Source organism: Callionymus lyra, chromosome 6, assembly GCF_982586985.1.
Source record: "Callionymus lyra chromosome 6, fCalLyr1.hap1.1, whole genome shotgun sequence".
Lineage (NCBI taxonomy): Eukaryota > Metazoa > Chordata > Actinopteri > Syngnathiformes > Callionymidae > Callionymus > Callionymus lyra.
Genome location: NC_141823.1, coordinates 26,365,560 through 26,377,678, shown reverse-complemented (window position 1 = coordinate 26,377,678; position 12,119 = coordinate 26,365,560). Strand labels below are relative to the sequence as shown.

At 39.7% G+C, this 12,119-nt stretch overlaps 1 protein-coding gene across 2 annotated transcripts in view; it reads left to right on the top strand.

Moving 5' to 3' along the window:
* Positions 1-12,119, top strand: part of adamts7 (ADAM metallopeptidase with thrombospondin type 1 motif 7) — a 63,642-nt gene that overhangs the window by 43,225 nt on the left and 8,298 nt on the right. Inside the window, exons 17-23 of one of the 2 annotated variants that reach the window (XM_087794507.1) lie at positions 2,653-2,779; positions 3,768-3,981; positions 4,173-5,582; positions 6,147-6,299; positions 6,379-6,552; positions 7,960-8,106; positions 8,658-8,817. In XM_087794507.1, coding sequence (XP_087650633.1) covers positions 2,653-2,779; positions 3,768-3,981; positions 4,173-5,582; positions 6,147-6,299; positions 6,379-6,552; positions 7,960-8,106; positions 8,658-8,817 — 2,385 coding nt within the window. Of the gene's footprint in view, positions 1-2,652; positions 2,780-3,767; positions 3,982-4,172; positions 5,583-6,126; positions 6,300-6,378; positions 6,553-7,959; positions 8,107-8,657; positions 8,818-12,119 lie in introns of those variants that run through there. The other variant, XR_015711479.1, reaches the window with a different exon arrangement.

The window sequence follows — 12,119 nt, the reverse complement described above, 5'->3', positions numbered from 1 at the left end:
AAAAGGAAACTGAGAGAATCACTGACTTTACTAGCAAATTACCATGGTATATTAAATATTAATATTGTATAGTGGTTTAGAGAAATAAATATTTAGATACAAGTCTTAATAAGAGACATTGGTGTGATAAATGTTGTGCTTATTATCAAAATACAATATATACATATCTCTCTTCTAGTCTAACAAATGGTAATAATATTAGGTTAGTATTTTCTTCAGAATAAACCCTCTGGTGTCATTAATGTGAATAATGTCTACACAAAAAGAAAACAATGTCTGCATTCGAGACTAATACCTAAATATTCATTACATCACAATAAGATTTTAAAAACAATCACGTAAAAAGAAGGATAATCTTGAGGTGAAGTGCCGTAAGCTGTTACCATGAGCTAACCTGACTGATGATGTAAGCATGGTACCATTGATGAATGAAAAGATTTAAATTGATTCAAGATACCACAAGATAATTATTTCGAGGTCGTAACTCAGTATATTCTTAATTACACATTTACAAATCGAGTTACACATTAGAAAATCGAGTTACGCATTTGTGGAACACTTTACAGATACACGGATATGTTTGCAAAACCTTTCATGCATTTACAAAGCTTTAGCAACAGTAATGGTCTCATACAATCTGGCAACAGCAGCCACCAGTCGCGCAAAACTAATTACACCAAAACAAAGAGCAGCAGGTGAAGCTACAGCGGCATGAAGTCAACAGACTCGACAAAGTTTTAAGGATTCTTTCTATAATCCTTTGAACAAGTTTTATGACAAGGCCGACAAGGATGGAAATATCTTTCTCTATAATTAATATTCAGACTTGACCTCCGACTTTGAAAAATAAAATCTGTACGTCAGACCATGAATGCATCTTTTCTACTGTTGCTGAATAGACAGAAATGCTGGGCCCGATGTAAACCTGGTTCTTTAGGGCTCAAAATTAGATGTTCTGACACTTCAGTTATTTAATTTTTAGATGTCCACTTTAATGTATGAGTCATTTATTTATCTTATTTTGTTTTTATCTATTTGATTTTTCTGTTTTATACTGTATTCCACAACACTTTAAAAAGCATGTAGTTTGATTTGACAATTAATCTGATGAATATTTTAATCTCAAAATATGTTATATATGGGATTTGGCAATCATTTGGAAAAAGAAGAGCTTGTAGTAACGTATAGAAACGGGAAACTATGAACTAGTTTATTCTTGGAGCATTGAACTTTTGAAAAATTTGAATTATGAACTATAAACTGAACTATTTCACTTTAAAATGGGTGAACTGAACTTTGAACTAGTTTAAGTAGTAAGAGAACTTCCTCAACACTACAACGGACATTGGTCATTTGTGACAGAAGAATAGCAGTTTAAAGACTGGAGTTAAAGGAAAACCTTCTAGATCAGTACCTGTCATGATGAACCGTCTTTAGCTCTAACACAAAGACAAGAAGCAGATTTAAAAAAGAGTCGGAGGGACAGCTCGTGCAAATAAAAAGCAACAACCAATGAGGTTCATTTATGTGATAAATGAGGATATACGTCCTCATCTATAGATAGTTTAATGAGGCAGAGTTGCTGAAGCAAACACTTTTGGTGTCACAGTGTCACATTAAAAAGTATTTATACAAAATGTCCTTTTATACTAAGCAGAAACTAGGAGAAACTAAATATTAGCTGGAGACAACAGAGCAGATGTAGATCGTGAACCGAGCCAGTCTCATGGTCTCTCTGGATCTAAATCGACAAGAGGGAAATTAAAGCTGATGAGATAAACATCCCTGGCAAGTGTTGCACATAAATGAGAAAAACTCATTTTGTGAAGGCGGTTTCAACAGGAGATGCAGTACTCCAGTAGTTCTTTCCAGAGCTCCCATAATACAGCCATGAGGGGTTGGAAGCAGCTTTATAAGCTGAGTAAACGTTTTACGCCCACCTTCGCCTCGACCCTCCTATTTCTTACTCCCATCTGGTTTTCCATTTACTGTCACTGTCTTCCTCTCTAGTATAGGATTTAAAAGTGAAAATTAGTTCCCCGACATGCATTATGGATGCTTGCAAGGAATAGAGCGGAGGCCAAATAAAGGTTAGAGGTTGTTTCTTCTCTGATGGGTTGGAATCCCCCGAGGACATTGAGATTAATCATCGAGGGAATACAGTGAGTGATGGATCCGTCAAAGCCTTTTTTATGAGCCACATTGTCTTGGGATGTGGGTGTGACACCATTCAGCGCTCAAAGTATATATATCTCAGTTTGACACTTGTCTTTCGGGGTAACTTGAAATGATCTGATCGAAAAAAATCAAGTGTTGAACCGCGGAAGTCTCCACTTTATAAAACTGTTGATTCAAAAGTAAGAACAGAATTGGACTTTAAAGAGGATGCAATATTTCTTATATTGGGCACAAAGAACATGACCATCAGTAGCCATTGTTCTATTTTAATATTAGCTTACGTGGTGATTTGAATTCTGGATAATCGTCTAATGATACAAGTAAACTACACAACAAGAAGTTGTGTTAGTCAAACAAATGTACGTATGTGTTTCAGCCGAGCCTTTATCCTTCCATGATGCACTGAATGTACCTATATGTGTGTTTATCTGGCTGCGTCTGGTGTTAAACAAAAATCCATTTTCGCTGTCCCAGGTGTCCAGAAGCAAATTGTCCACTGTGTGGAGAAAACAACTGGGATTGCGGAAGCGCAACACTGCGACCTTATGACCCGACCTGAGGACAACACAACCAGCTGTAACAAGGATCCATGCCCAGCCATGTAAGATCGCCTCCTGGACATAACCTGCCATGAAGTCTAATAACACACAAACTAGAGTGGTGAGAGCCCTCAAGGCCATCTCAGCTAACATGTGGGACATCATCTTGATAAAAAATGTTTATCATAACTTGAGAGCTGATCTTACTTAACTTACTCTTCACATACAACATCTCACTCACCATGTACCTAGCTTAGTAGCTATTAGTAGCTTGGTATGATTTGTTTTACAAAAGGATAAACATCTAAAATGTTTCTTTAAGGACAACTAATGTGAAAACTCTAACTTATTACTTTATAAAATCTGAAATCTGAGCAAACAAGAGGTTATGAGAGCTGAGTATATTATGATGTAATAATGGATTCACTCCTTCTCCAGCCAGCTGCAATCACACCCCACTTTGTTATACAACAAGTCCTTTGGAGGTGGAGACTGATATTGATGACACGTGGTGACAAACCTCCAATGATTGACCAATCACAGCAGAGTGGGCGTGGTTATGATGAGCAAGATTTATTATCCAGAAAAACCAAGTGTTTTCAGTGGGCGGGGCTTAAGATCATTTTCTAATGCAAACACTTCAATGAAAAGAGAGTTTTGTACAAACAGAAACATACTGATGATATAATAGAGGTCCAAGATGAATTGAATTTAAAAAAAAATAATAATAATAATAATTGTCTGCATTGATTAAAAAGTTAAACCATGTGTTTTTTATACCTTGAATCATGACATCAAAACAGGTTTTATCCAGAATTTCAAAGCTAGATTATTACAACATGTCCCACACCATATTAAAATGTAGAGAACGCAATTTAGTTCACAATATTTTTAAATGTCTTTTTACATCACGCCTAATAAAAGCAGTAACTCAATCTATGAGTGGATTATACAAAGATTTTTTCTTTAAACCAATTCAATGTTGCTGCATGCGCAGGTTATTTGTAATCTTAAAAGGCACTGTGTGTGTGTGTTTGTGTGTGTGTGTAGATGGTGGGTCGGCGAGTGGAAGAAATGTTCATCGAGCTGTGGAAACTCTGGTCAGGCCAAGAGGACGGTGCTATGTGTCCAGGCCGTCAGTGTGGATGAACGAAAATCTTTGCCGCGCACAAATTGCGACCACATTCCAAAACCTGAGTCTGTGACCACCTGTAACACTCATATCAGGTGCCCCGCTGATTGGACGCTTGGGGTGTGGTCAAAGGTGAGTCTGCTTAGGCTGAGAAGTGGTCTTAGAAATACATTCTTTCTTATGTTGATTATTTCTTTCCCACTCTTAAATCTGTTTAATTTGAACATCCTCCTTCGCAACTAAAATGTCTTCTTCTCCCACTTAATATCAAGTCCAGTCACTTTCCATTCTTGTTTAAATTAATTTTTTTCCTTCCCCCGCAGTGTTCGTTGACGTGTGGACATGGAGTTCGTCATCGTAATGTTTCCTGCTCAGGCGACGTCGACGTCACCTGCGATACACAGAAGAAGCCACCGGCTGTTTCCCCATGTTACATCAGAGATTGTCCACAGTTGGTGGATAACTTTGGGGGAACGGAATCATCTGGAAGTGGCTGGGAAAGCAAAGAAGTGTTCAATAAAATCAACTCCATCACACACACCAAACTAACGCCCCGACATATCCCCCCCAGACCTCTGGGTAACCCAAATAACATCGCCAAGAGTGACTTTCACCAGCATAATAATATTGAAAGTATCAACAATTTAATCAACACGGATGTTCAAATCGATGATTTCTACTATGATTATAACTTCATAAACTTTCACGAAGACCTAGCGGATGACAGTCTGGAATTTGACGCTCCTCTGGAGACAGACGCAGCTCCCAGTGTGAAAGGAAATAAATTTGAAAGGATCTCGGCTCCGACAGAGATTCCCTCTAATTACTTGGATTCAACGACCCTTATATCAAAGACTACAGAGACGTGGAATGCCAGCTATGAAAATAATGTTAACAAAAGCATAGAATCTCACCCAGCAGCAGACTTTTATGCAGAGGATCATCTTCTTCCTGTGTCCGTCACCGGCGCCCCGCCGTTGCTTCCTAATCAGCAGCATCATGAAACGTTTTCCCCAGAAGACGTGAACACAATGCGAAGAACGGAACACGACACGGTGCAGGATGGAGGCACAACTGATGTCCACGACGAGTTTGTTGTGTCCACACAGGCCAACGCTCACATCGGGGTAACAACAGATAACGATTTGCAATTACAGCCCAGCTACAAAGAAGTCACCACACAAAGCCCGAGTATGTCCGTGGAGATGCATGGAAATCCAAGAGAATCCACAGCGAGGGAAAGCGAGGAGCAACTCCTTGATAACCAAACTGGGTCTGAACTCCTTTTGAACCATAGCCCTTCTCAAGCAACATTTCTCACTCTTTTAATGGATCAAACTCATTTCAAGTCAGAGGAGACCACTATAGTTGCTTCAGTACCTACACTGAGTCGAGCTACCTTTCCTGTCTCGGAGGACTCTGCTCTTCCTCCACCACTGCTTATCTCAGGTAACCACAAAGCCTCCAAAGACACAAGTGAACCTGCCGTCCTGGAAAGAACCGTAACCACTGTAAAGGCTCCTGATTACATTGAAATGACCTTTCCTCCACTGTTAAAGGGGATCTGGGATTCTTCATATCCCCCCCAGGTAAACACACAAACTGATCCTGAAGCCACCTCAACTTCAAAGGTTGCTGCCTCGCCAACAAAACCGCGGTCACTTCCCACGCCAGCATCAACCCCGTCCATTCTGCACGTAACAGCCTTCTGGGTCTCTGGCAACTGGAGCACAGTGAGTCTGAGTTCTGTTTTAATGATCAAGGAGGAGGTTGAAAGTATTCACTTTCCTTTTTCAATAAAAAGAATGTCTCTAGTTTCAACCTGGTGTTAGTTTTCAGGTTCATGGAGGGTAAAGCATTTTGAGTCGTTATTTTACCACATGTTTGACCTGGTTTCACATTTTCTTAAACGCCATGGGTGTTAAAACTTAGAAAAACACAGCGGCCACCCACAAGAACCATTTTTAATTGCAAAAAGAACTTCCAGATTTACCACCTCTCGCTTCCTTTATTGCCTGAAAAATTAATCTGAAATAATGGGTTTTCATTTTTGAGGAGCTCCAGCCTCTGACTAACTTCCTGAAAAAGTTATGCCCCTTCATTTTTTTTCCAAAAGTATACCTGGAAATCGTCACACGACCACCTGTGGACACTTTAATTGGGAACACATGCCGAGGTTTCGGTTGCTTAGATATAAACAGACTCACTCCAGTTACAGATTTTCTTGATCCAATTCTTTTGTTCACTTTTTCTACATGATGTAATGAAATGTGTTAGCTTGTTATTTTTCTGTGCAGTGTTCGACCAGCTGTGGTCTTGGTGCCGTCTGGAGGACTCTAGCCTGCAGCACCGGCTTAGAATCTGACTGTGATCCTGCCAAGAGACCGTCCCCGGCCCAGAGGTGTTACCTCCGTCCTTGTTCCACGTGGAAGATTGGCGAATGGAGCAAGGTACATGTTCATCAATATCTGAACTGAATACCTGGAACCGATCAGATGCATACAGCAACTGTATAATTTGATTTCCCAGTGCTCAAAAAACTGTGACGTTGGCATGAAATCCAGAGAGGTCCAGTGTTATGACATGCGTGACCAAAGAACGCTGCGACCTTTTCATTGCCGTGCTATTTCCTTGAGGCCACTCTCCCGAAATATCTGCAACTCTCTGCCTTGTCTTGACTGGCACACCTCCTCCTGGGGACAGGTGAGCTTGACTAATATTTATCGACAATTTTCTCCATTTTCTTTAGTTTATAGTAACTTTGCAAAGACTCCTGTAATCTGTGAACAGAGAGTTTTGTACTGTCATGCAAATTCTGGGCATGAGTAGGATGTATACAAGTAAGTATGTAAGTAAGTAAAGGTTATTTGTATGAAGGACGAAAAATGACTTGTGTATAAATGTATAAATATGTATAAATGTATAAATAAATGTGTTGACAAATATCAATATGTCAAATAGTGAAAATAAATGTTTTCTTATTCAATTTTTTGCAAAGAATGGAGCTATTTTAGGTATAAATACACATTTTGTCATTTATACATTTTGTCATTTACTTATACATTTCTATTTATTAAGGTATTTATACATTTTGACATATTGTTGTCCGTATGCAGATTAAGTGGGCGGGTCTAAAATCATTCTATGGCTTTGATTGGTTGAACAGGCGAAACAAACTAAAGCAATCGATGTCGATCTCAAAACTATCGCTCCTGCAGCAACTGGTCTAAAGCATCGACGTTGCACAAAGAGTGGAAAAATCTTTTCTGAAATCTTAGCAAACAGACTTGATAAGTTGTCCGTGTTTTTCATGTGCATGAAACTGATTTTTTTTTTTTCAACAATGATGACCCTAATGAATGAAATCCGTGAATCTCACTATTATTGCACAAGCTCATGTGACTCAGTGGTAGAGTACTCGCCTCTGGACCCAGACGTTCTTTGTCAAAAATTTAATTAGAAGTCATTTATTTATTTTGACATTTTGACATATTGATATTCATCCACACATTTATTTATCTAACTAAATGTTAGTTACGTATTTATACATTTATTTATTTATACATTTATTTATACACAAGTCACTTATCGTCCTCCATATATTTGTAAAGCGCCTTTCTAGACCAGAGTCACTAAGCGCTTTAACAATCAAAAACAATACAAAGTTTAAATATATACATTAAAAGGTCAAGACACATAAGACAGACACAGGAGTCCCATAAAATCAGGAAAAATCCTGCACAAATAAAAAGGTCTTCAGATGTTTCTTGAAGGAGTCAGTAGATCATCAAACACAGAGAAGAGGAAAATCATTCCAAAGCTTAGGAGCAACAGCCTGGAAGGATTTCTCTCCTCTGGTCCAAAAGCATGTGCGCAATAATGTTTAGTGAACACTACAAGGTTCTTGGACATAGACCTTGCAAGACTCAACTTCACCAGAAGAGAAACTATCTGACAGCTGAGGCCACACTAGAAACTCAAGATGTTTATGCTCACCACTGACTTGCCTTTCATTTAACACACACAATGAATTCCAACTCTTCAAAACGTATTAATATGCCTTCAACGTATAAATATGCAGACATTCATTCATGCACTTCCTCTGTCCAGTGCTCTGAGGTGTGTGGTGGAGGCGAACAGCAGCGTATAGTCACCTGTCTTGAAGAGGCACGATGCAACAGTGACCTTCAGCCTATGAACATCCAGTCATGTAACAGCCAGCCCTGTGCTGAGTGGCTGTCGGGGGCCTGGGAAAAGGTACAATCATTCAAAGAAGACTACGACCACTTTGTATAAAAGAACTCCATCAAAGATGTGCACATAAAAACATCTTTACCAGAGTCAAAGCAGAAAAATGTTAAATCAACCACTGATGGATTTAAAACTTCCTGTTTATCGTTCAAAATATTTACAAAATACCCGTGTTAATGGGCATAAAAAGTCAGAACTTTTTCTTTACTCATTTTGATTACAGCAAAATAACTTTAAAACAAAATAAAGACGAAAGAATACTTAAACACTTGTTAGGAAAAAATATTGCTCCAAGGAACCTGAATTCTTGAAATGAAAGGCTCTCATGTGTTTTATGGATGAGCTAGTTTGTAACTTTTGAGAAATCTTGCAACGTTTTACAGTTCTCTTATGACTCTTTAGGGTGATTTAATTGTATATGCCACACTACAGCAGTTAAAGCAGTGTAGTAAAAAGATATACATTTATTCATGAGTTGATTTTCTATTTTATAAGAAATGCAGTCCATGTGTTGTTCATTGAGCTTCAAAGCCTTCACCTTAAACCATTTCCTTCAGTGCTCGGCGTCTTGTGGCGGTGGAGCTCAGCACAGACTTGTCAAGTGTGTGAATTTGAAAACTCAGACAGAAGAAGTCGATCCCACTCGGTGCCAACTGGAGCTGAAGCCCGAGAGCACGCAGAAGTGTAACATTGACAAGTGTAATGGCGCCCCCTCTGGTAAGTATGCTACATTTCTCAATGGTACTTCAAGAGTAGAGTTTGATAGTTTTCTATAATTCAATTAGAGAGTCATTGAAGACACACATTGGCACTCTGGGTGTTAGGTGGATGGAAGTTCCATTTACTTCTCTAAGTGGATGGTCCTTAATACATGGAAAGTGTAAATGGTCCTTGGAAGGTGGATTTTATATGTGCTTGGAGCAACTGGACATAGAGTACTTGCATTAATGGATTTTACTGCAGGAACTGTTGCATAAAGGAGAAGCATAAGACAAAGACGAGTTTCAATGATATGAATAGAAAGAGATGACGCACAGATTCAGAAAACCTTTAGTCTTGCACATTTAAATCGAGCAATGTACAGAAAACTTTGAAGACAGAATTGTCATTATTGGAGAATCTTTCCTTTAAAACCAAGTGGAAAAACTGACTTCCCTGTTATTGAATGTCTCAATTGTTAAGCATGTACAAAAATATGGAAGAACAAAGCAGCACATATTTTTTTAAATAATGATAATTGGAAATGCTGAAAAATTCTTTCTTTACTATTCAGATTGGCGTGTACCAGAAACTAGTCGAAAATTAAACCATCAAGACAACTTTGTTTCTTAACATTGTCGCCAACTCTGGGTAGTAAGTGACTAAGTAAGTGTTGAGAGAATAAGTGAAGTTCTCGATGCCTGGACACAGTGAAATCAACCAGAGTCAAAATTTGTTACTCGCGAGGGGAGACACTCAGACCGTAGAGACCACGCTCAAACAATCTCAGTGACAACCAACGATCTGTGTCTCCCTCACGCTTTTTATTTAGTTTCACAGCTACATCAGCCACAACCAGGCTGGAACAGGTTTACAGATACAGAACGTTGTTTAGAGAGGGCACACACGCTGGCGGGGGTTGACCTTCGGTTGGCAGGAGCAAGACAAGAACCATCTACAGTTTGTGGGTTAAACGTCATGGTATGTGGTTTTATCAGCCATGATGCACAAGTTGTATCAGTAATTATGTACAAGTTTAATCAGTAATGATGTACAAGTTTTATCAGTCACGAGGCACCGACTTGTGAGGGACAAACATTCTGATCACTTAAATTCTTATAACATTTCCCTCCTGTTGATCAAATTGTACCTCACTTAGGGGCAGCTGTAAACAGTAAAAATGATATATGGTGATGAAAAGGCACAAAAAGTATAAAAGTATGAAAGTATAAAACAAGCAACAGTAGAAACAGAAGTATCTTGAACATAATGGGACAGAGCAAGAGTTTAAACATACAAATATTTAACCACTCTAAAATTGCCTTTTTACCAGAAAAGAGCTATAGAGAAGGATTTATTGGAGAAAACCAGGACCGTAGGTTTGGGTGAGTGGCGTTACATTTTCACGCAGCCGGCCGAGACTCTACCAGCAGAGTTCACTCACCACCGTGCCAACCGCTCTGTCTCGTCGCCTTGCATTCATTACTGCAAACAAGAAGGCGGGACGTATTGTTTTGTGAGCGATTTGCAAGATACCTGGGGGTCACACTTCGGTGTCAGAGTCCCCATCCCCGGTTACGGCCTGGTACATTACTTGGGTCACGTAGGCTTGAACGTGAGCTGTCACTCTAGGGGACAGGTTAATCAGCAGACGATTAGCTAGAAGTTTGAAAAGAGGAATGCCACACAACACGACAAACATAAGCAGGAGCACGATACCAAGGACGGCGGCCATTGCAGACATAACAACATCTTTCCAATCACTAAATATCTGTGTAACCCAAGCGGTTACTGGGTTAACTGAGATACCAGAACTTTTGTGGTGGTTCTTTCTGAACTGTTTCAGTTCTTTCAGTGCCAGCGAGAGGGTGCCATTCTTAGCAGTGTGCATAGGAACAAAAGTACAACATTCACCATCAATAAAAGAGCATACACCAGTTTTTTCAGCGAGCATCATGTCTAGAGCAATACGGTTCTGGAGAGTCATTAGTGATGCAGCATGTAATTGTCTAGCCATATGTGTGGTGATGATTTCAGTGTAGTTTTCGAGCAACAGAAGTTTGTGATTTACCAGATTAATGTTTTCTGTGTTTTATAAGTCTGTACTGGAAATAGACTACCGAAGATGGGGAGCTGTGCAAAAGCTCCGCCAACTTCGTCAACAAGTTTGGATGAATGTGGAATACCTCGGGGTTGACCTATACCATCACGATAAATAATAGCACGGGAAACTTGAGGTATGTCAGTCAAAAGGATATCAAGATGGTTGGTCGACCTCTTCCTTCGTCGAGCTGAGGTGGCAGGGGCGACGGGAGTCTTGGTGCCTTCCTTTTGAGTGTTATTGGAGGGAGAGTCATCTATAACAATTACACTTGAGTGTCTCACACCGATTACATACGAACAGGAGCCAATCCAGGTCTTTGGGAGGAAGGCACGAAGGGTGTTCCCACCGCACCACCACCACAGCTGCGAACGAGTTCTGCTTGGGACAAAGGATTGGGGAACAGGGATTGTATGGTTACACAAGGGTTGAGAAATGTTGCCAATAAACTTGCAATCTTTACCACCATAACAGTTCATTTTTGAGTAACATACGTATTGGACCCGGTCCTCAATGCGGGGGACCCAAAACTGTGGAGGACTAGGAGAAGAATGCAAAGTCAAATGTTTAGCACTGTAATTTAAACATAATCCTGTAAACATAGGTTTTTTACTCATAGTTAGATTCATGGTACATTTCTCGTTTGTCTGTTATCAATTATTTTCACAGCATCTCTCCCTGGCATACAAACCACACAGTCTTTTGTAATAGATTTAGCCAAATCTAAAACGGCAGTCAAATAAAGGTTGTTTTGTGTAATACCTGTTTCCACCTCTATAAATGTATCGATTGTTTCACCACCCATGTGGGTGATAGCAGTATGCACTCTAACCAATTTTTTGTTTCTGAAATTAATTACGTTGGCAGGACTCGGATCTTTGACTGTACGAGAATCGGGGGTGTAGCAAACCTGAATAGGGACCCAGGGATGGTTACCAGAGTTGCTCCAGGCCCATAGTGTGAGGATACTGCAGTTAACTTCGGGATCATTATTGGGCAATGTGGTCCTGGGTTTGAAGGCCAAAATTACATCTTTAGTGCGTTTATCACGAGAGAGAGTTACTTTGTTTCTCCATATTTGAGCGCCATCATTTCGGTATTGGTCAGGATAGTAATCCCCAGTCTCAGTGGTCACATAATTGGACCATGCGTAAGTGTATGCTGATTTAGAATACGCGAACAAATAGAACCAGTGATCCTGCCAAGGTAACATAGTGGT